This window comes from Suricata suricatta, chromosome 13 (genome assembly GCF_006229205.1).
Source record: "Suricata suricatta isolate VVHF042 chromosome 13, meerkat_22Aug2017_6uvM2_HiC, whole genome shotgun sequence".
Lineage (NCBI taxonomy): Eukaryota > Metazoa > Chordata > Mammalia > Carnivora > Herpestidae > Suricata > Suricata suricatta.
The window spans coordinates 1849398-1872588 of record NC_043712.1 but is presented as its reverse complement, the minus strand read 5'-3'; the positions used below and the strand labels follow the sequence as shown (position 1 = coordinate 1872588).

At 62.5% G+C, this 23191-nt stretch overlaps 2 protein-coding genes and 1 long non-coding RNA gene across 17 annotated transcripts in view; 2 read left to right on the top strand and 1 right to left on the bottom strand.

Moving 5' to 3' along the window:
• The window catches only part of REXO4 (REX4 homolog, 3'-5' exonuclease), an 8590-nt gene extending 6807 nt beyond the window's left edge, over positions 1–1783 (top strand). Inside the window, exons 6-8 of the mRNA XM_029921020.1 lie at positions 5–209; positions 605–679; positions 1280–1783. Coding sequence (XP_029776880.1) covers positions 5–209; positions 605–679; positions 1280–1417 — 418 coding nt within the window. The 3' untranslated portion in view covers positions 1418–1783. The remainder of the gene's footprint in view (positions 1–4; positions 210–604; positions 680–1279) is intronic.
• STKLD1 (serine/threonine kinase like domain containing 1) lies at positions 11–23053 on the bottom strand. Of its 9 annotated transcripts, XM_029919528.1 has the most exons (20): positions 22937–23046; positions 21210–21296; positions 19046–19090; positions 17278–17352; positions 15880–15981; positions 13351–13421; positions 12489–12604; positions 11330–11448; positions 10678–10841; positions 10040–10170; positions 8796–8879; positions 6897–7013; positions 6461–6601; positions 5622–5750; positions 4892–5131; positions 4691–4819; positions 3312–3452; positions 2915–2994; positions 2375–2468; positions 2199–2283 (listed from the first exon to the last, which is right to left on the bottom strand). In XM_029919528.1, the coding sequence occupies exons 1-19, from the start codon at positions 22949–22951 to the stop codon at positions 2379–2381; spliced, it is 2076 nt and encodes a 691-aa protein (XP_029775388.1). In that variant the 5' UTR covers positions 22952–23046; the 3' UTR covers positions 2199–2283; positions 2375–2378. The 9 variants fall into 9 exon arrangements, 8 of the variants coding, with proteins under 8 accessions (XP_029775382.1, XP_029775383.1, XP_029775384.1 ...); XM_029919522.1 differs by lacking the exon at positions 2375–2468 and having other exon boundaries at positions 11–2283; positions 22937–23048; XM_029919523.1 differs by lacking the exon at positions 2375–2468 and having other exon boundaries at positions 11–2283; positions 4892–5017; positions 22937–23047.
• On the top strand, positions 4784–14221 carry LOC115275790. Of its 7 annotated transcripts, XR_003901742.1 has the most exons (6): positions 4784–5150; positions 5479–7719; positions 8407–11234; positions 11340–13178; positions 13301–13462; positions 13928–14221. It is a non-coding gene; the product is annotated as an uncharacterized LOC115275790 (long non-coding RNA). The 7 variants fall into 7 exon arrangements; XR_003901741.1 differs by lacking the exon at positions 4784–5150 and having other exon boundaries at positions 5184–7719; XR_003901744.1 differs by lacking the exons at positions 4784–5150; positions 5479–7719 and having other exon boundaries at positions 8117–8468; positions 8638–11234.
• Positions 23054–23191: the final 138 nt, after the last annotated feature.

Genomic DNA, 23191 nt, shown 5'->3' with positions numbered 1-23191 from the left:
CAAGGCCAAGTTCACATCAGTACCTGCTTCCCCGTGTGTTACACGTTAGGCTTCCTTGTGAGAGGCTGTCGGAGAAAGGGGGCGCGTCTGCGCACCGACAGCGCCCTGACCATCACCGTGTTCTCTTTGTCCAGGTGCTGTTTCTTGATCACCCAAAAAAGAAGATTCGGGACACGCAGAAATACAAACCTTTCAAGAGTCAAGTGAAGGTACGTAAACTAGTTGTCGGCTGCTCACGCACTGCTCAGCGCCAGGCCCCGCTTGCTTACTGGGTAGAGGGGTTTGGTTTGGTTTGGTTTGGTGTGGGGTGGCCTTTTTACTTTGGAAACTGAAAACAAATGTTAAAAAACAAAAACGCCAGAGTTTTAGTGATTGTTGCCCTTTAAAAGTGAGTGTGACCACGGGCCAGCCGGCCCATCTCCGTGGTGAGGCCCCCTGCCGGGGAGCGGAAGCCGCCCTCCCCGCCCCTGCGGGCAGGCCGGAGTCACGTGCCCTCAGTGCCCTGGCCACTTCCGGTGAAAGGCACATTGAAGGTCCCGGGGTCGGGGCTCAGTAGGTGACTCCACCCCAGTGTGGCTGTGTGCTGTCCCCTGTCCCCTGGCAGAGCGGAAGGCCATCTCTGAAGCTGCTTGCAGAGAGAATCCTGGGGCTCCGGGTGCAGCAGGCAGAGCACTGCTCGGTGAGTGTCCTGGGCTGGCAGTCCTCAGGATTGGGGGCCACCCCTGACCTTGCGGCCAAGGCGTTCTGTCGGGGCCCAGACAGCCCATTTTTAGGAGGCCGCAGGTCCTAAAAGGGCTTACGGAGCGGCCGTTACCTTCTGGGGTGCTGCTCCTTAACACGGGCCCACGGAAAGCTGCCACGCCGCAGGCAGGCCTTAGGAGAAGTCCCCCACCTAGACTGAAGCCTTTACGGACCGTGCGGCCCAGGCCGGTTGTCCCCCGGGCCTTGGAGACGGGCCCCGGCGACAGGGTTGGGGGTGCTGGCACCAGGCTGCTGGCCCGTGGAGCGCAGGCCCCCGGCAGCATCTGCTCAGAGCCCCGCTCGTGTCTGCCTGCGTCGGGGTGGCTGCTGTCTGATAGGCCTCCCGAGGCAGCGCGTCGGTCCCTTCTTCCCCGCAGGCCGGCACCCGGGCTGCCGGAGCCCAGCTGGGGTCGGTCCCTAGCCGGCTGCTCCGCTGGGCCCTCTCCTTGGCGTGCCGTGTACGGCTCAAGGGCTCGGGTGGCGTGCGCCGCGCCTGTCGCCCGCTGGGGCAGTCACGGTGGTGTTCTGGGTCCCCTAGGTTCAGGACGCCCAGGTGGCCATGAGACTGTACGTCCTGGTGAAGAAGCAGTGGGAGAGTTCGGCCCAGGACAGGCGCCCCCCGGCCCCGGCCCGCGGCAGCACCTCCCGTCCGCAGGCGGTGACGGCCGCGCGCTAGACCCTGCGGGTCTCCCCGTGGCAGCAGCTCTGCTGAAGCGTGTTCGAGTCCTGACGGCAGGGCGTGGCGGCGGCCGAGAACTGCTTCCTCCCTCTGCGATCCGGGACCTGACGCCCCCGCGGGGGTCTGTCCTGGGGACTGGTGGCAAGTCGGGGCTGCCTGCCGCGTGCTGTCCCCACGGTGTGCTGGATTCGCTGGTTCCAGGGGCTGGAGGCACCCAGTGTCCACTGGGTTTGTGGTGGCTTCCTGGGAGGAGGCCAGACCCCTGCTGTGCCTCGGGTCACAGGTCACGGACCCAGCCCCACTTCTGGGCTCGGCGCGGCCGCCCTTGGACTTGGGCAGATTTTCTGAGGGTGCCGTTCCTCCTCCACCCCATATATACACCCGCCAGGTTTCAGCTTGAGGGTGGGGCCCACAGTATGGCGAGTGAGGCTCAGCTCGTCTGAGCTTGGTGACCGCGGTCCCCCCCAGAGGCGGATGCCCCTCCCCGTCAGGACAGATGTGCCAGTCCCCAGCTGTGGGGGATCCCAGGGGTGAGGGTCTGAGAAGAGTCTGGAGCAGCCGGCCGCACTCGGTGCATAAAGCCCCGTCTTTACCAAGCCAGCTGACGCGGCGCAAGGAAGACCCAGACCCGCCGAGAAGAGGTAACACAGGCAGGCTTTTACTGGAGCCGGAGCGTGTGGAGGGTACGCTTTCCCTCGTTCACAGTGGTCTGGAAGCGCCGCCCTCTCCACAAGGGCCATGCTGGTGGCTCCGGGGTGGACGTCTGGGTGGGGCCTGCAGGATCGAGCCCCCAGGGCCCCGCCAGGCCTCCGCACTGTGCCCAGGACTCCGGCGTGAGTGAGGTGGACATCCCCCTCCAAGACCTAAGGAAAATGGCGCTCACCGGGCAGCTCCACGGCTGGGCGAGGAGAGGAAGGGCAGGGGAGGGGCACGGGGAGGCCGTGGGGGGCCTGCCTCCTCAGGGCGGCACTGGCTGTCCTCCCTCGGAGCCGGGCGGCGGGCCGGCCTGCAGCCTCAGGAGCACCTTCTCTGCGTAGGAGACCAGCTCCTGGAAAGAGCAGCACCGTGTGTGTGGATGCTCTCAGGACCTTCGAGAAGGCATTTTTATGACTGACTATGCTCTTCCGTGAAGAGGTCTAGTTGTCCCTGCCCTTTAGGTTTTGGGGCACATAGACAGCTGTGAAATCACAGACGGGGAAAAAAGTCGGGAACACCGTACAGAGTGGGGCGCCTGGGTGGCTCAGTCGGTTGAGCATCTGCCTCTTGATTTTGGCCCAGGCCACGATCCGGGGGTCGTGCGATTGGGTTCTGCACTGAGCGTGCGGCCAGCTTGGGATTTGTTCTCTCTCCCTCTGCCCCTCACCCGCTCAAGCCCTCTCTCTAGAATTAAATAAAGTAAATCCACCACTCACAGATACAAGTCTGTTTGGCACACAGTCTCTTGTTCTGGGCCCCTGACTCTGCTGCCCAGGCCGGGCCCCCACCGGTACTCACCAGGCTGGAGGGGAAGCGCTCCTTGATCTCCTGGGCCAGGGGCTGGACGCCACTGGCCCGCAGCTCCGGCAGGATCTCGTCTGTGGGCAGAGCAGGGGGGCCCGAGGTCACGGCCCAGCCAGCCTGATGCTTGCGCACCCCGGGCCGGGGCACCTCTGAGGCCAGCGGAGGACGCCGGGCCGCATCGCACTCAGGCTTAGCGTGACTGCACGCTGCCCCAGGGGCTCAGGAGCCGGCGACCCCCACGGTCAGCGCAGCGCCTGGTGCTGAGCTCTGCTGTTGAACGAACAGGAAGTTGGAGCAGGGTTCCTTCCCTTCTCCCCACCAATAAGCTGGGAGCAAGTGCCTCTGACCACCGGCTTCCTGGGGGGCGGGTGACGGGGAACAGGGGGCTCACCGTAGGACGCGAGGTGTGCCAGCAGCATGCAGGCGTTCTCCACCACCTCCGGGTCATCCTTGTACAGCTGGTACGTCTCTTGGATGAGGCCGAGGCTGCCGCTGCCCTCCTCTGGCATTGCCACCTGCAAGGCTGCCAGCTCTGGGAGGGCGGGGGTAGCGGGGGGATTCACTTCCTGCACTGCCCGTACCTTGGGGTCCTATCTAGGAAGTGGGGTGACGGCAGCCCAGGGTGCTCAGGATAGCAGGGATCTCAGCCACTGGCAGAGGCGGCCAGTTCCCTGCCGCCTGGGGAAACTGAGGCCAGCACTGCCCCACCGGTTGTAAAGCCCGCTGAGGCATCTGCGGGGCCGTTGCCTCCTGGTCGGAATGCACGCACACCCGCAGAAGAGGCTCCTGTCAGAGGCCCGGTCTCAGACCGTGGGCACAAGAGAAGCACAAGAACCCAGTCCAGGGCGGGCACTGGGGCAGCGCCCACGGGGCACACGTCCCCGGCTGGGGGTCAGGGCAGGCCGGGCTGGGGCCTGTGAGATGTTACTCCTCAGACCCTCCCAGAGCCTGGGGGCATCTCACACTCAGGGGGGCCGACTCTGAGTTGTCCAGGCAGCAGGGGGCAGAGCCCCATTCCCGCTCAGACCCTGGCCTGGGGCTCCGACCACCCCCTCCTCCCTCACTGAGCCAGGTCGCCTCTGCCGGCGGGACCCCTTGCCATCCCACGAAGGTTAGCAGCTGGTACAGGCCCTGTGTGGGGGGGACTCTCCTGCCAGTGCCCTCTGGAGCGTCTCCAGGAAGGAGGGTAGCTTCCCTCGCGCCAGCCCAGACAAGTTCAGGCGGAGAAGCAGACTGGCCAGGCCAGCCCCTGGCCCCCTGCCCAGCCCCCCTGCATACCTGCCCTGAAACACTGAATTGGGACCAGACCTCAGAGGGGTGGGAGGACCCCTCACACCTGCTGGCAGCCTTGTCCAGTCCCCAGGCCCCAAGCGTCTCTAAAGGGTTCTTGTGCCACAAGCCCATCACAGCACCTGGCACGGCCCCCCAGGAACGGACAGCGCTCATGTTTCCGGGGTGGGACCAGTCTCTGGGGGCGTTCTGATAAGCGATACATCCCGTAGGGACACCTGTGCAGACCTACTACCCGTGTGGAGCGTTTACGGCCGGGGAGAGAGTCACAGCACGGCATTAAGCCAAACCCCCACAAAACCAGGATGTATGTGAAAAGCCTCCACGGCAACTTCTGGATGATGGGACTCCAGGTTGTGCTTTGCCGTCCCTGGCTTTTCGGTTCTGCTTTTGGCTTGTGGGCAGCTGGCAGACACAACTTGTTGAGTTTTGCACCCACCCCCGCCTCCTAGGGGCAGCCCGGCCCCTCCCCCGGCTCACCGGACCCCTTCACCAGGCTGGCCAGCCCCCGGTAGGCATTGTTCACCAGTAGGGTTCTGTCCGGGAACAGCCGGATGCTTTGTAGGACCAGTGTCACCACGTCTGCAAACTGGTGCTCCTTTATGCAGCCTGCGGAGGGCCCAGTCAGGCCTCAAGGCCTCGCGAGGGGGGTGTCCACGCTGCCCAGCCCCGGCCCCTCACCTTGCAGGGACAGCAGCCAGAAGACGGCACAGCCGGCCTCAGCCATCTCTGCGTCCGTGGGGTAGGCGGCCAGCACCTCAGCGATGAGGGCCGGGGCCTTCTCCAAGGGGCTCTTGTTCACAACGTCTGGGGCCGGGACAGGATGGAGGAGGGACACCTCGCCCTTGAGTGGCTGCAGGAGAGCCTGCTGTATGCGTGACCCCGTGCCCCCTGCTCCCACCAAGGACACCAGAGCCGACGCTGCTGGGCGAGAGTCCAGGTAAGAGGGGAGTTTGGGGAGGGGAGGGGCTGTCTGTCCCCAAAGGGTCTTGGGGAGTTCTGCGCTTTGGGTCCGGGCAGCCCTCTCCGGGTCCCCAGGCTCTCCGGGCCTGGCAGCCAGGAAGCAGCCCAGCCCCTTTCCTGCCTCAGCGCCGGGCGCTTTCACAACCCAGGGACTGCCCAGGAAACCGCAGACGGGTGGCAGGCAGAGGGGCTCCCGGCGCAGGAGCCCCCAGAGTCGAGGGGAGCCCCCATCCAGACAGGAAGCCTGCCTCCCCTGGGTGGACCCCCTCCCCCGTCTCCCCTCCTTTCTCTTCCCCCGCGTCCAGGCTCTCCGAAGAGCTTCTCTGTGGGCTCCGGCCCTGAAGTGCTTAAAGGACAGGCCGCGAGGCCCTCGAAGCTCGCACAGGGGACCAGGGGGCCGCGAGGATACCAGTCCCCGGGCGGGCGAGCAGGAGGAGGGGCCCCTCACCGTCCACCAGCAGGGCCCAGAGCAGGCTCAGGCCGCGGATGCAGACGTCCCTGTTGGTGAGGAAGGTTCTCAGGCGCTCCAGGATGTGCTCCAACAGCCCAGCCTTCCGCAGCTCCTCCGAGGCCGACCCTGTGGGCAAGCCCCGGAGAGCCCCCTCCGTCTGTTGTCCTCACCCCCACGCTGCTGGGTCCCTACTCGGCACCAGTCATACCCAGCATGGGGTCCATCCCCTGGGCCCCAGCGTCGCCTACCCCAGTATTGGGCTGGGACCGGCCTCGCGGGACGGACCACACAGAGCACGCCTGAGCCTCCGGGGACGAGAGCGTGGCTGCGTCTCTCCCGGCAGGTGAGCCGACGCCCAGTCTGCCTGATGGCTCTAACTTAGGCCTGCTGTCCTAACCCGCCTCCTCCCAGCACCCCAGAGTGCGGGGTGCCAGCCCCTGGCTCCAGGGGAGTGTCCCAGGGCTCACGGGCCGGCTTCCCGCCGGAGCGAGGGCTGCCCACCCGGTGAGGAAGGTGGGAGCGGTAAGGTGCGAAGGGCCCTCGGTCGCGCTCCTCCCTGTGGCACCCCCAGTGCAGTCGCCTGCGGCCTGCGTGGCTGGAGGCTCCCGGATCCCAGAAGCTGCCGCCACCGTGAGCCCATGGTGGCACCTGGCAGCCGGTCGGTGTCGTGCGCATTTGTGGAGGGAGCAAGTGACCGCCAGATGGAAGCTTCCCATCGGTAGATGCAACAGGACGAGCGTGTGGAAGACCCTGCTGCAGGCAGCGCGATGGTGCCACCCTGTACCCGTGCAGCGCCCCGGCCTCCACCTGACAGAGGGCGGGCCAGGCACACCCACCCTGGCTGGAGATGATGGTGAGCACGCAGTAGGCCGTGACCAGGAGCTGCTCCGACTCGGGGTGAGTCTGCAGGCCGCTCAGCAGGACCGAGGTGACGGAGCTGTCACGCGGCACCTCGGCCGTTGGGTCCTGTGCCAGTGCTACTTGGCCCGAGGGAAGAGGCTGGAGTCACCTCCTGAGCCTGGCTCACGGGGCAGGGGGTGGGCTGCTGTGCTCCCTCCCTGGCTGTGGCGGGGGCGGGGAGCAGTGCCCCTGCTTCGCGTGGAGAGAGTGGAGGTCAGCCTCGCCCTCCTGGCATGGAGTGGGTCCCCACACGCGCCCGCCCGCGCAGCTGGCCAGTGAGCGGCGCTGTGCAGCCAGCGCGGGGCTCCAAGGCTCTGTGGCTCTGGGACGAGGCGCCAGAGTCCACGGGACCAGGTGCGGCCCGGCACCCACCTCGGCCCAGGCTGCGCAGCAGCAGGGAGCAGGCGTGCAGCTGGATGTCCAGGACCCTCTCGTGTTGCTTCATGATGGCGGCCAGCACCTCCACCAGTGCTGGGGGCCACAGCAGGCCTGGCGGGGCAGGGAGGCGGTGAGCCTGGGCACAGGTGCGGGGGCGGGGCACCCCAACTCCGCTGGGGCTCTACAGGGTGCCTGCTGGATGTGGAGGCAGGAAATGACGGTGCGCGTTGGGCGCTCACCGTGTGCCTGCCATGGGCGTCTCGTCCCAGCAGCCCCCAAGGGAGAGAGCCTTCCTGTGACTCTCGTCTTACAGATGAGGACACCGGGCAGAGGGATGACAGCACTTGCCTGGAACCCAGCCTGACTCTGGAGCCCGTGGCCATAACTACCCTGAGTGTGGGCGTCTGTGGGTGTCGTTGAGTCTCCTCTGTGCTGTGTGCTGGGTCGGGGTGAGAGGCAGGGGCGTGCAGCTGAGGGTCCCAGCGGCCGCTGTGCCCCTCCTCCGCGGCTTTGTTTGCCGTGTTCTGAGAACAACCCCAGCAAGGGCGCTGACGCCTCACTTAGAGGCCGGGGCGGGCGTGGCTCCAGGGAAGCCTCGCTCAGCTCTTCCTGGACGACAGGGTCTCCCGCTGTGAACTCTATTCTGGCCACAGCCTGGCTCCAGGAGGAGTCGAGGGGAGGGGCGAGAAAGAGGGAAGGTCAAGTGGCCAGGACTACGTCTCTGCCGCTGCCTTAGAGGGGCTGGGACTGGGCCTCTGCACTCTCTGATGCCCCAACCACGGAGCAGACCTTTTGTGCAAGGACGGAGGACAGACAGGTGATGGATGGTTAGACATGGGGGTGGGGTGGGTGGAGGGCTGGTGGATGGGTAGTTAGACGGGCGTGGGGGTGGAGGACAGATGGACAGTTAGATGGGAAAAGTAGACGGATGGATGGACAGACAGATGGGGGCAGTGGATGGATGGATGGACGGGTGTGTGGATGGATGAACCAATGGTTAGACGGGTGGGGAGTGATGGATGGATGGATGGATAGTCAGATGGGAGCAATGGATGGTGTGTGGATGGATGGGTAGATGGATAGTTAGATGGGAGGGTGGGTGGAGGGCTGATGGGTGGGCGGGTGGATGGATGGATGGGGGCGGTGGGCGGATGGGTGTGTGGGTGACCAGGCGGATGGACGGATGGGTCGTTGAGAGGAGGTGGATGGGGGGCTGATGGATGTGTAGACAGGTGGGTAGGTACACGAGTAGATGGGAGGGGTGGGTGGAGGGCTGACGGAGGGCTAGACAAGTGAGTGAATATAATATTTACACTGGTGGGAAATGGAGAGATTTTACAAAACCATGTTTTGACAAAACTGAGAGGATTCTGAACGCCCTGATGGAGAGTGCTGGGAAGACGCGCTGTCCTGCACTCAGTGGGGGGGGGGGGGGGCTGGAGTATCTGTGGGGGGCGATCGGCAGTATCTGTGAAACTGAACTCTTCCCACCCCGAACGTCTAGGAATTCGTCCTACGGAAACGCTCACACAAGTGGACCCGGGCACGCGCTCCGGGGCGCTCAGGGTAGGTTTGCTTAAGACGCTGGACAATTAGCAACGGGTCGGGGGCCCACCAACAGCGATGGCGGAGGCCGTGGGCGTCCCATTAAGCCTCTACGAAGATCGTGGGAAGGCAGAGGCCGCTACACACGGCAGGCCGACCATCCCGTTCCCGCTTTCTCCTGGGGCAAAAGGCACAGCCGGCAGGAATTCCAGGCTGCCCGTTCCAAGCAGGTGGGGACACAGGCCTCAGAGGTGCAGGAGAGCCTGCGGGAGGGACCATGGCTCCGCCAAAGGCCCGTGCCACAGGGTGAGCCCCCGAGGACCTGGGGAAGGCGGGTGGGGGCTCTACCTAGCTGGTCTTCGGGCATTTTCAGGAGCCTCTTCATGGCTTTGAGCTGGACTTCGGGGCTGCTGGAGAATTGCTGCATGACCTCTATGGGAGAACGGACGGTGTGGGGAGGAGCCCGGCTGGCTCCGGGGCCCTCGGAGGGCCGGGCGCCTGGGGTCCATCTGTGGGCACCACGCTGCCCGTGGATGCATAAGACAGGGCATGAGGGGATGCCCTTATCCCCACTCTGCAGGCCAAGCAGCCTTAGAGTCTCCCGTCTCAACAAGGCCAGAGTTGTGCCCCGAGCCCGGGGCTCTTCCCACTGAGCCTCTGAGCCTCCCTGCAGGGCTCTTTGCCTTTGATTCATGACAAAGGCCCCCAGCCCCCAAAATGAGCGGCAGTCTGCAGCGTGGACACTGCAGAGCCCCTGCCTCCCTCCCCCGTGGCCGGGCCCTGTGCGCCCGCAGCGGCTCCCCTTGCTCTAGGTGAGGACACAGGCTCCGGGGGGAGACTCGCTCAGCCACTCAACTGCTGAGTGACAGGCTTCGACTGGACCCAGGGCCCTGCCTCGAAGGCCCATGACTGAGACTGGGAAATCAGAAGCTAGGGCCTGTGAGCAGCCCTTTTCCAGAAGTGGGGGCAGAAGTGGCAGACGGGGGAGGGGATCCCCGGGCACAGCAGCCAACGCAGGGAGCCACAGACCGGGAGGAGGGCTGGGAAGGTGGAGCTTGAGGGGACCCTGAAGGTGACCCCGCGACCCATCGTTCACCCAAGACCTCTGGCGTACAGTGCGGGAGCCGCTGGGTGCCCTCCGCCAGGGGCACTTGGGGGAGATACGGTGCGGCGTGTGCACGGGCGCCGTGCCGGGTGACTGGTGGCACCCTCGACAGAGGCCTGTGTGTGTCACACTGCAGACGGAGCCCCCACGGGGACATGCCTGCCAGTCCGGGCCACCCCCACCCCCACCACGGTGTCCGGCACCACAAGCTAGCAGTTCCTGGGGCTGTAAGAGTGAGGGCGCTGTTCAGCCAAGTTGAGGACCGTGGAGCAGGAAGGAGGGCAGGCACTAGGACGGGCTCTGTTAGAAGTGGGGGTGGGGAAGGGGACTGGAGTGGGGCAGCACCCTGAACAAAGGGGTGCCGGGGGCTAGATGGAGGGGAGTGCCCTGACACCCTGCCAGCCACGGGCCACCCGTCAGGTCTAGATGTGGGGGCTGGGGTAGGGCAACAGGGTGCCAAGGCTGCCCGCTCCGGTCCGGCCATCACCTATGATGTTGGCCATACTGCCCTCCAGCAGCAGGTCGGTGATGAAGTCAGGCACCGCGGGCTGGTGCAGCGACAGAGCGATGCTGGCAGCCCGGACGCTGCTGTCCGCCAAGGTGATCTGGATCACGTCCCTGGGGAGGAGCAGAGACCGCCGGCTGGGCTCGCCCCAGGGGCTCTCTGCTGGGCTCTGGGCGGCCCCACCCTCCTGTTGGGGACCCCCTTCGGCAGCACCGCTCCCAACGCCAGAAGCGTGCCCAACTGGGAGGGTCCCCGGGCTTGGTCCTGGCAGAGGGAGGAGGGCACTGGGCCCGGCACTTTCACCTGCAGGGGCTCCTTCCTCCCGAAAACACATTGAAAAATCAGATTTTACTAGTGTGTTGGTACAAAGGCGAGCAGAACCCAGGCTGGGCTCTTCGCTGCATATTCCTTTCTTACTTCTTATTTTAACGTAAATCACAACAAGCCGTTTTCCTGGTCCTCAGGAGTTGGCTCTGTCGGCTGCAGGGTTGCCCCTTACTGCTCGTGGGACCGCATGGGAAAGCCCAGGGGGCCACGGGTGTGTCCGCGCGGTTGTGGTGTTGACACGCCAAGAGCCGGGGATCCACGGAGGGTTACACACAGCCCCAGCCCGAGCTCACCTGACTGTTATCCGCTCCAGGGGGTTGATCTGCAGCATCAGAGGCAGAAGGGAACCCAAGATGTGCGCGTGGGGGACCCTCTTCTCCCCCATGGTCTTCAGGACGCCCCTGAGGCCATTCGGGAGGGTCCGGAGGGACTTTCTCAGAAGCATGGCTTCTGTTCTCTGAGGGGACACAGACAGACTCTGCTGTTTCCGGGGTTTTCCTCAATGGTGCCCCAGCTGGGCCTAGTCCCCGGAGAGGACTGGGGGTCCCAGGCCAGCCCGCCAGAGGCCTAGAGGAAGTGAGCCTGGGGACCCCAGGTGACAGGCAGCCCCTGTGCGTCCAGGCCGCCTCGGTCAGTTTCCTGGGGGGTGGTTAGTGCACCTGAACTCGGCCGTCTCACCCACAGGGGGCAGTGAGTGCATGGGGAGTCCGCTGTGAGGGCTAGCGGGGCGGCCACCATCCCCACCACGCCAGGGCCCTGCAGGCCCCATATGGAGTGGGGCACCTCCCAGCGGCTGGGACGGGGTTCCTCCCGGCCCCTTGGAGGCACGGAGCAAGGCAGGAGGATGCAGGTAGGAAGGGTGTGCCCCTTTTGAGGCAAGGTGGGTAGGGCCAGCCCTCTGGGGATGTGGGTGCGGCCGGGAGGGGCGGGCACAAGGTGGCTCACGTCTGTGAAGGAGCAGCTGGCCATGTCTAGGATGATGCAGCCCAGGGACCAGACGTCCGACTTCCGGCTGAAGGAGAACTGGAGGGCTTCGGGGGCCATCCAGGACTTCTGACAAGAGTCTGTTGGCAGGAGAAGGTGTCAGACGTGTGAGGCCTGTGCTCCCTGGGAACATGGGGGGGAGGCAGGCAGGTGCTCTCTATGGAGGGAAAGGAAGAGGGCCCTGGTCAGCAAGATCCTGGCCCTGGGGTCTCCAGCCAGCGAGGCCGCCTCCCCGCCGGCCAGGTGCTCCCCCAGGCTGGCCCGTGTGTGCGCACACGCATGTTGTGTCCAACATGGCTGCAGAAGTGGCCGGAACAGGGCTGAGACTTCCACCCTCTTTAAACATCCTGCCCCTCTGAAGGTCAGAACCCAGAGGCAAATTCCAGTTTCCCCACCCTCATTTCTAACCCTGAACCCCAGACCAGGAGCCAAAAGAGCAGGGTCACCAGTCGGTGAGTCCCTGATAGGCCCCAGGCAGCCCCTCCCTCTGGGCCTTCATTCCCCAGCCAAACGGTAAAGGGGTGACTCGAAGGGCCCTTCCACACCTCCAGTAGGTGGCACCTGTCCACCCACACATCCACCCACCCGCCCATCTATCCACCTGTCCGTCCATGCATCCATCCGTCTGTCCTCTGTGCGCCCAGGACACTGAAATTCTCAACCACTGTTACTCTCTCCATCCCCAAAAGCCGGCATAGGCCTGAAGCCCGGCCCCCTTTGCCCCACTGCCCCTCCAACCCCCTCACTCCCCACGTCTGCCATCGCCTCAGTTACTTTTAGGACTCAGCAGTAATCCAGCCTCCCCGGTGCCTGGCATCCCCTAGCTCTCCATCTCCTTCTGAGGCCATTCTTCTCCTTCCACGAAGGCTAACATTTTCTGGGTGTCCTTTGGACCCTGCGCGCACCCCTCCCCTGCCATGGGGGTGCCCCTGCTCTGTTACAACGCTCTCTGGAGTCCACAAAAGCCCATGGGGGGGGGGTCTGTGGGGACCTTCTGAGCAAGGAGAGGTCTGCTTTGTCCCACGGGGTTCCTCTGGCCTCTGGGCTCTAGGAACACCCCACTAGGCAGAGGGGCCCTCCCCTGGCGCTCCCCAGCCATGGCTGTCCCGCCCCGGGCCACCTTCCTCCACCCGGATGTTCCACTTGGCTCTGTCTGTCATCAGCGCTTCGCAGCTCAGGTCCTGCAGTTTGCAGTGGTTGCTGCTGACGAGGGCTATGTTGGAGGGCTTGAGATTCCTGAAACAAGAGGCGGGGCTCACCACCCACCACCCCTACCTCCCGGGGCAGGGCCAGCCGCCTCGAACCTCCCTCCCTGCCCCTACCCAGTCCTGCTGCGCTCTCTGGAAACCCCCCCTCTGCAGCGCGCTTTTCCCTACAGAAATAAAATCTGCTTCTCGGTTCTTTTAAATGGGGACACAACCGGGCGGCTGTCCCGTTTCTGCCCACCACCTTGCTCACCTCCCTCCAGACCCTCGCTATCCAGGCATTTGCTTAGGGGTTGGCTTCCGGCCATCTGTGAGGTCCAGCGGCATCCACACTAAATCGCGAGCATTTTCTTCGCCCACGAGGTCCACACGGTCCTCCCCTCCTTTAAACCCGGCACTGACCGGTCTGGAGCCGTTCCCACCCGCTTCAGACTGTGGCCGCCACAGGGTGGCGAGGCCGTGTTGCTGGCGATCTCGAGCTCAGCCCAGGACGCCAGCAGCTCCATCGGGCGGCCAGAGGCCACCGCGCAGCCCGGTCACTTTCCTCCGGGTGCTGTTATCTGGCCGCTCTCCGCGCACTTTAGAACCGACCTGCCCGTCACTGGGTGAGTCACTGCCGGTGACGTGGAGGGGGCGGCATTCCCTTCACCGAGCTGCTCTGGAAAGGTGCCCGCTCTTACCCCGGCCGCGCCTCTGCCCCGCCCCCGCCCTGGCACTGACCCCTTAGGGGACTCAGCGCCTCTGCGCCCGAAGCAGCCCTGCCGGCTGGCCGGTCACCTGTGGATGATGTCCAAGTGGTGCAGGTGCTCCAGAGCGTCCAGCACCTGGCCCAGCATGCTCTGCATCCACTGGGGAGACAGAGAGACGCCAGCATCGGACAGGGAGCAGGGTGAGTGAGAGAGAGAGAGAGAGAGAGAGAGAGAGAGAGAGAGAGAGAGAGAGAGAGAGAGAACAGGTGGGGGAGGGGCAGAGAGGGAGGGAGACACAGAATCAGAACCAGCTCCAGGCTCTGAGCTGTCAGCACAGAGCCCGACGTGGGGCTGGAACCCACGAACTGTGAGATCATGACCTGAGCCGAAGTCCGACGCTCAACCGACTGAGCCTCCAGGCGCCCCCTCCTTGCCCCTTAAGACAGGCCCAAAGCCCCGCAGCAGCTCAGAGCCAGCGCAAGAAGTCCCTGCGGCACATGCCTTTGAGGCTGAAGCTCGTGAGGCCGTCCAGACAGTGACAACGCCCGTTTCCAGACCACACGCCCCTGCCTCCATCCCAGAGCCCCCGTGTGCCCTGGGACCCCAGCCTGGGGCCCGACCCCCTGTGGGGATCCAAGATCTTGATGTCTTTATTGCCTACTTAGGGCTTGCCTCTCCACGCCATTGGAATGAAAAGTGCTCTGACAAAGAACGTTCTGGAAACACTTGATGTCAGAAACAAGATCCAGCCAGTTTCCAGGGCAGTGATCTTCAAACCATGTTCCTAGGAACCCCGGATTCTACCCAGGGGTGTCAGAGAGGGGCTGAGCGTACAAGACCCCAGGCTTCCACTCCACCCTCCACCAACCCCGCCATGCTCCCTGACTAGAGGAGTTTTGGGGCGCCTGGGGCCTCAGTCAGTTGAGCGTCTGGCTTCCAGTCAGGTCATGATCCCGCAGTTTGTGGGTTCGAGCCCTGGGTCAGGCTCTCTGCTGACAGCTAGCTCAGAGCCTGGAGCCTGTCTTCAGATTCTGTGTCTCCCTCTCTCTCCGACCCTCCCCTGCTCGCACTGTCTCTCTCTCTCTCTCAAAAATAAATAAAACATTTAAAAAAATTTTTTAGAGTAGCTTTGCCTTCCTTACCGGGTTTCTGAGAACATTTTGTGCTTGAAAGGGTTCCACCACTAATAGAAAGTTTGAAACCCATTCCAGAGCCTTCCCTGGGGTCCACGCTGGGAGAGGAGCTGCGTGCCCCGGAGAGCCCCTCAGGGGGGGATGGTGCCCACAGGCCCCGGAATGGGGGGGGGCGCTCACAGCGCAAGCAGGCAGGGCTCACTTGGGGCGGTCACCGGCAACACGGAAGCAGAACTGACTGACCCAGCTCAAACGGCCACAGGGAGAGCCTTGGGGGCGGGACAGGCTCTCAGACAGGCTCAGAGGCGCCAACCACAAAAGAAGCACAGGTAACCTGACTTCATTACAATTAGGGTCTTCTGTTCAGCAAAGACAAGGTTGAGAAAGTGCATCGGCAAACCACAGTCCGGGAGAAGACGCCGGATGCCAGCATCCACGGTCTGTAAAGAATGCCTACAGATCAACAAGGAAAGACAACCCCAATGTTGAAACGAACAAAAGACTCGAACAGGCACAAAATCCAAATGGCTGGGGGCCCCTGGGGGGCTCAGTCGGTTAAGCGTCCAACTTCGGCTCAGGTTGTGATCTCACGGTTCATGGGTTTGAGCCCCATATCGGGCTCTGTGCTGACAGCTCAGAGCCTGGAGCCTGCTTCCGATTCTGTGTCTCCCTCTCTCTCTGCCCTTCCTCCATTCATGCTGTTCCTTTCTATCTCAATAATAAATAAACATAAAAAATATATTTAAAAAATCCCAAATGGCTGAAAAGCACTCACTGTGATTACTCATCAAAACACAAATGAAAACGTGGTTTTTAACTAAAGCGGCCCGGAATGACGTGTTGGCCAGGAAGTAGGAACCAAAATGCTCCCAGCTTGTGAGGGGAGTAACCCTGAGCCAAACTGTGCCCTGTGCCGGTCGCCGTCTGGAACAGCGAGCTCTGCGATCCGCCGGCGGCGCCCAGGGACTCCGGCCGGCAGCCGGGCGTCAGGTCGGCCGGGAGGCAGGCGGAGCACCCTTCACAGCAGCCGGGCTCATCACAGCCCGAGGCCGGGAACAGGCGCGCTCACGGACGTGACCCTGCAACGGGGCGGCACCTGGCCATGACAGGGACGATTTCTGATACACTCACGTAAGCAGCCAGACACAGACAGCGCCACGCTGTCCGAGCCCACCAGTGTGAAGCCGGGGGCAGGCAGCAGGACCTCTGGGGGTAGAAGTCCAACTGGGGGCAGGACGGGGGCTGCGGCGGCTCCGGGAGGGCTCCGCCTCTCCACGTGGGGGAGGTTACCTGAGTGTGTGCCTGGTACGGTGCACCGGGCTGTGCACTGGAGGCCTATGCACGTCACAGCGTGCAAACACCTCCGGATACAAATGTGAGAAGAGATAGGACCCGCCCGCCCTCCACCCCTTTGCCCCCTGACCCCCTGACTGACATCCATCCAGGTGGCCCCCAGGCCTGGTATTCTAGCGAGTGTGTCTTACCTCAGAATCGATGATCGTCTTTGTCTCCCTCTTCTTGTCAATGACCTTCTGGAAGCTTCCATCGTTGTACTCCATCACCAGGCAGAGGAACAGAGAGGAGATCTGCCAGGGACCTGAGGCCTCAGCCGGATGCCCCGGTCCCGGCCCCCACAGGCCCAGGCCTGTGCGCCTCTGCGGGGTCATGTGCTCCGGGCCCTCCCTCCACGGGGCTCTGAGAGCCCTGCCTGTGGTGGGGTACCAGCGCCCCCCCACCAGCCCCTGCTCACGCCTCCAGCCTCATCCGTCCTCTGGTCCCCCCGCACGGAGCCCCTCAGACTCTCCCGGAAGCAGCCCAGCCCGCTGCATACACAGATCCCTGTGTCCGGGACCCCACTTTTCACAGGTAACTGTTCGCTCTCTAGGGCTCAGCTTCCGTCCATTTCTTCTCTCAGGGGAGCCTGGCCCGGGAGGGACTCAGGGGCCTCAACTCTGGGCTCTCAAGGCCCCTGCTTTTCCTTCCCCAGTGAGCTGTCCTCTTGGATTTTCTGCATTTCCCTGAGAGTGTTAGGGGGTGCTCAGAAAATATTCGGGGTGCACGCAGTGATCCCCTCTTTCTAAGGCTTTCCTCAGGGCCCAGCTGAAGAGGGGGGATGTGTATGAGGGGACCCTGCACTCTTGCTCAAGCCCGTAAGCCTTGTGGCTTCCCCTCACCTCCAGGGCTCCTGCCCCATCCAGCTCAACCCATCCGGGATGACCGCAAGACTCTGGGTCCCTGGAAAGACTCGGAGTCACACAGCCAATGGGGTGAGACCCAGGGCTTGGGGACTCACGAGACCCTGACTTGAAGCTCACTCAGCTGTCACTGGCCGTGTGGTCGCGGACAGCTCCTGACCCTGTGTGAGCCCCAGGAAGACGAGGATAGTACTTCCTCCCTGCAGACCTCCCTCGGTCTGGGGATGACCTTTAGTGACTGCGGGAGCCGCCAAGGTCAGGGGTCCAGAGGCCCAGGACAATGTGATGCCGAATACGCGGGGAACCAGGGGAACCCTAAAGCCCGCTCCCTCCACGAAGGCCAACAGGTCCACCTTCAGAGGCAGACTCCCGGGGCTTTTGGCTGCAGGATGAGCTCAGCAGCTGGACGCACAGGGCACTGGAGTCAAGGCCACAGCCTGGGTAGGTACCCAGGAGACACTGGTTTCTCTTAGCCTTTCTTTCTTCTCCAGAGCTGTACACTAGCCCCTCCTCCACGGACCCTATGGTGGGCTCACAGGAGATGGGGGCCAGAGAGTCCCCAGTCAGTGCCGCGTCAGGGGCGCCACATCGGTCACTGCTGTCACTGCTCCAGGGGTCCCAGGGTGCGGGGGTGCCCTGTGCTCAGCTCGCTTGCTCCTGAGCCCAGAGGGGCCGGCTCTGACCCACCTTGCTGTCCCAGGTGACGAACAGCTCCTGGTAGGCGGAGATGTGGGCGTGCCGGAGCTCCAACAGCGGCCTCAGCTGCGGGGGCGAGAGCAGAGAAGCCGACGTTCAGGAAACACTGCTTCTCAGCCAGCGCACCTGTCACGTATCCCGACAAACACGCATGCTTCCGGCCCTGAGCGGGGCTGGGGAGTGGGCCCAAGGAGGGTGGGCAGCCTTGTGCTTCCGAGCCAGACGGCCCGCTGCGGGTCCCGGCCCTCCAGCATGTGCTGGCTGTGCTGTGTGACCCAGGAGAGGCTCCTCAACCTCTCTGTGCCTCCAGCCTCAGCTGAAAATGGCAGGGACAGTGGCATCTGCCTCACGGGGGCGTTGAGGGCTAAAGTGAGTTCAGACAGGGAAGCGCCTAATGTGGACGAAGAAAAGCACGGTCAGGGGCGGCCGGAGAAGGTGGTGTGGCCACAGGGAGGTGGGACACTGATGCACTCGCGCCCACCTCGCCTCCTAGGTGGCGCACACCTGAGGCACCAGTGACCCACCCCGGGTTCACAATGCTTGGAGAAGCCACAGGGCTGGGCCACAGCAACGGCTGCCAGGCGGCCAGCTCCTGGTGGTGGAGAACCTGCTGCCAGCACAGGTCGCCTGGGGGGGTGGGGGGAGGTGCACAGCTGTCGTGGCGCAGGGGCGGTGGGAGGTCTACCGTGGTCTCTCTCCCACTTTGTCGGGATATGGCCTGGGTCCTTGGCTGTGCCTCGGCCACACCGCAGGCTGGCCAGCTGCATGCTGCCAAAGCTTGCAAACTGGCACTTCCGGGAAGACAAATGAGTGACCGCTGACTAGGAGGGAGGCATGGGCTTCATGGGAGGTTCAGGAGAAGAATGGGGAGCTGCTCAGAGCCCTTGTCGGGCAGATCCAAGTGCACGCAGCTGGTGGTGCTGTTGTTACAGAAGAGGGTGTTCTTGTGGGTTCCGACCGGTGGATTGAAGGAATGTGAAGGAATGTTCATTTGCTCTGCTACACAATTCTGAATCTCCCAAATTTTCTACTGTAAGTGGTTTTTTAATTTTTATTTTTTTTTAATATTTATTTTTGAGAGACAGAGAGACAGAGCATAAGCAGGAGAAGGGCAGACAGAGAGGGAGACACAGACTCTGAAGCAGGTTCCAGGCTCGGAGCTGTCAGCCCAGAGCCCGATGTGGGGCTCGAACCCACGAACTGTGAGATGGTGACCTGAGCCGCAGTCGGCCGTTTAACCGAGTCAGCCACCCAGGTGCCCCTGTAACTGGTATTTCTATAATCGAAGGGACGATATTTTAAAAGCTGGCTATTGGCAGATTCGGGATCTGGCCAACATGTAAACTTTATCTTCTCAGGGCGCCTGGGTAGCTCAGTGGGTCAAGCGTCCGACTTTGGCTCGGGTAATGATCTCACAGTTACCGAGTTCGAGCCCCACACTAGGCTCTGTGCTGACAGCTCAGAGCCTGCGCTGGGTCTCCCACTCTGCCTCTTCCCAGCTTGCTCCCGTCCTCTCTCACAAAAATAAGCATGAAAATAAAGCCTTCATCTTCTCTGAGAGCATATGTTCTAAGTGGCCTGCACCAGGCTTTAGAACTGAGTGTTTGGGGCACAGCCTCTCTTCATGACCTGGGGGCCTCTGGCTTTGCAGCACTGGGCAAGAGCCGGTGCTGACCCTCCTGGCTTCCAGTGGGGTCCAGAACAGGCTCTGTGTGTTCTGCATCATGACCCCCAGGGAGCAAACCCCGCTGAGAGTTACCTCCTCCAAGGCCTCGTTGGCATGATGCTCGTCAATACATTCTACCTGTAGGGGTGCAAGAACACTAGCTCGGTAAACACGTAGGACTCCTCCGCCAGCACTGCCGTCGCCACCATCATCGTCACCCCCCCACCATCACCATCATTGTCACCACCCCCATCACTGGGCGGGGGGGGGCGGCCAGGCTTCTACCACTCACGCCCCCCACCACCTGGCACCAGACGAGGCCTGGTGATGTCCCTAAGGCAGGGACAGCCAAACACGCTTTGAGCAATGAGAACATCTGTCGTCCTACTGCCAGGATAGTCCCGGATAGACTAATACACACTCCAAACAATCATTAGAGGCGCCGTTTTCAGACCTGCAGAAAGCAGGGAAGAAAATGATGTGTGGCCCCTAGAGCCAAACAGCTCTCCCCTGGTCGGCCAGGTGTCAACCTCGCCACTTCATTCCTTGTCCAAACTGGGAAAAGATTGTCCCTGTCGCTGAACACGGGCCGTGGGAACGCGCGATGGAAAGGCGGTCGGTGGGAAGAGCAGCGCGGAGCTCCAGGGCAGCGACAGGCCTGGTGGCACAGTCCGCGTGCACTTTCAGGGGCACGTCACGCCGCCTCTGGTCCCAGATCCTCGCCCGGAGCTTCTGCCCGCAAGGCTGACAGATGACAAACTCTTATAATGGGGGTGATGCTAGGTGAAAACGCAGAGGTGGTGGCTTATCCCCGACCTCGTGAAGACCTCGGAGCGAGCAGCACAGTGACACTGCCTTCCCTGACCTCCTGTTCCAGGGGCTCATGCTTACAGGTGAATGTATCCAAAACACCCTGAAAGCCTTCAGAATACCACCTCCGTCGCTCTAGAGGCCCCACCCCTGGGGATCGATCCTTGAGGACATCATGGATCCTCAAAAAAAGTGTCCTGGAAGGTTGCTTATCAGAGTTGTTGACACAGTGAAAAATCAAGAACAGGCTAAGCATTTATCATGCACGAGGGGCTCTGGGATCACTGGGGGCGGTGACAGCCCATCGGGCAGGTGGGGCCACACAGCCACCAGAACCAAGAGAGGCGGGAGCTGTGTCCGTGGCAGGAAATGATGTTTGCAGCACACTAAGTGAGGGAAGAGCACGTAACCGAATTCAACGGCACTCTCGTCAAAACAAAACGTATAAACGTTTAGGAAAAAAACTAGCAGGAAACAGAGTCCTACCTGCACCCCACCCCCATTTCTTTTTTTTTTTTTTTTTTAAAGAAAGACTGACTGGCTTTTGAAACCACTCCGTGATCGCCAGAGGGCAGTCGGCTGTCCTGCCCCACTGACCAGAGAGACCAGGGGGGCGGCCCTCCCGCCAGCCTGTGGTGTAGCCAGAGGCAGATCAGGACTCCACGCCCAGCCTCTGCTGGTAGAGGAGACCAGTAGAGGCAGGAGGCCTGGCCTAGCAGCAGTGGCCCCAGGAGCTGATGCCAATGAGGCTCTTTCAAGTGCACGGTCAACCCCGATTCCAAGGTACCCCACCGGCACCGCACACCACGAGGGCGGAGCCGCGACCCTTTCAGCACTGACCTGGGTTCATCTGAACCACCCTGACTCGGATACACAAGGGGCTTTTCCCCTGCAGGTCTGTCTGTCCCCTCCCTGCTATGCCGGCCCGGGGAGGGGCTGGTGGAAGGGCCCAGGACTGGATGACGTCCTGCCCTTAGCCCTGTGTGACCCTTGGGCAAGTCCCTGCCTCCCACCCCCTCCGCCCCAGGCCTGGCTCCCCTTTGGTAAAAACGTGGCCCTGCTGAGGTAGCCTGAATTCACGTCCTCTTGGGAGCTGTGCGGTGCTGGCCGGTCTGCAGCCTCCCCAGGCGCCCCGGTCCTTGCCTAAAGAGCGCGGCCACGGCTCCGGCTTGGCAGGCTTGGGGACGACAGACTGGCGGGAAGTCCATGCTGAGTAAGTGGCTGCATTGTTGAAGTTAAAATGAACATTCCTCCTCCACGCAGGGGAGAGAGTCGAGTGTGCGGGGGGCAGCCTCCGCCGCCCCCACGTCCACTCTCGACTGGCGAGTGACCGCTGGCAGAGAGGAGGCGGCTCGCATCCGGAGGAAGCCTTTCTCTAACACGGGGGCGCTAAGTGTCTGTTTGGGGGCGCCCCTCGCCCTAGGATGTCACCACAGCCACTGCTTACCTGCTTTATCACATACTTTACTTTGTTTTCGGTTTTCTCCACCACCAGGTTCGCCCCCAAGGCCCCAGGACTCAGCTGGGCCAGAATCTAGCAGCAAGAGACAAAGAGAAGCTTTCAACAAACACACACACAGCTTTTCACTTTCCACAGCGCGCCCCGCTCCGACGCCTTCTCTGGCCCCAGCGCCGACGCCTCCACCACACTTTGCAGAGAAGGAAATGCCCAGAAGGCTGAGGAGCCCTGAGAAGGCAGAACCTGAGCCCCTCTCTCGGCGGCCAGTTCTGGAGCTCTCTCCACCACCCTGTGCCGCTTCTCTGGGTGCAGCGGGGGCCAGCGGGCATCTCGGAGCCAGCACCTCCTGGGGCAGATCTTGGTTCACTCTCTCTAGCCCCCTATGATTTCAGCTCCAAGTACCCACCTCCGAACTGAGCATCCACCCAAGAAAATAACTGGCCCAGAATTGGTGCAGAGTTAACTACACGTGCGTGTGGCCAGGCCCTGCGCCAAGCACTTTACAGCCCCCTCCCTCGGGTGAGCGGCACTCTCTCTATGGCCCTGTCCTGGGGAAAACTGAGGCATAGGGAGCAAGGTCCTTGCCTGAGGGTATCGTGCTAATAAGGTGGCGGCCTGGAGTGGACGGGAGCTCTGGGGTCCGACTCCAGGGTCTGTGCCGTGAAGCAAAGCTTCAGAGATGGCTGCCAGGTCTGTGCGGGAGGCCCAGGGCTTCACGGGAGGGTGGATGATGGAATCACACCTATCAGGGGATAGAAGCCCGGACGGACGGAAAGGAGCGGATGTCGGAGATGGAACCCTGAGTCTAGGGACTCTCAGAGTCCAGGGAAGTCTTGGATTCTATAACCCAGCCGCCGTGGGTGGCCTGAACCGTGCTTAGGGACTCTGGGGGACAGCATACTACTGAGCGGCCTGATTACGCCAGTCTAAGGAGCCCGTGCCTAGGCCCTCCCAAGCGTCAGGTTAAACAGCAAAACGAACTCGCTCAGATGGGGTCTGTGGTCTTCTCCGGAAGAAGTGACTTTGCCTGTAAAATTCTCTGGCCCCCAGAAACTCATCTCCTTTACAGGGCTGGCTCCCCGGCAGCCCTCGGGCACAAAAGGAGTGCTCACAAAGTGAGCAAAATCTAATCTACATATTGTTTTCAAATTCATGAGCTCTTCACAAAGGCTGACTCTAAAGTTTAATAAAGTTGGCATGTCATGTATCAGAGCAGCTAACTCAATACTCACTCACTCTTATTTTGCAGCTTTCCTTTCGTTTGGGGAATGTTTCAAATCTTACACGTTGTCACAAGCCCTGGAAATGGTCCAAGCCCTCCCACCCGGGACTACCGATGGCCTGGATACGGAGTTTGGAGGCTCCTGATTCTGAACTTTGGACGTTGAACTGTGTCCTGTGTCCATGGGCAGAAAAGTGGACTTCTCGCCCATCACGTACTCAGAAAAACGGTGCTGGAGAGTCCTTCATTTCATCCAACATTTTAGAGGGGGAAACTGAGGCCCAGAGAGGTAAAGGCAAAGGGCACCTCGGGGACCACCCCACGCGCTCGAGGCAGACCCTGGCCCCGGGGTGGGACCTGACCACCTGCCGCCTCTTCAGAGGCTATGGCCGGTAAACCGGTAAGGCGCTACGTGGGGGTTGCAGGTCGGGGGTCGCCCCAAACCGGCGGGTTCTCGTCGCCTCGGCCTCCCCAGCAGGGAACAACTTAGCACCTGGTACTTCTCCATAGTGTCCCCAGGGCAGGTTCCCCGCGTCCTGTCCGTTGGCAGGGCGCTCGAGGCGCGCCCCTAGCCCGCGCCCAAGCGCGGACCCTCAACTGAGCATGCTCAGTAGAGATTGCGCCTGGGAGAGCGCCCCACCCCCGCCCCGGGGGCGCCCCCTAAGTCCCAGGTGCGCCTGCCCGGAAGGTGCACGCGGGGGCCCCGGTGACCTCCCAGCGCTCGACGGGCGGGGCCTGCGAGCGCGGC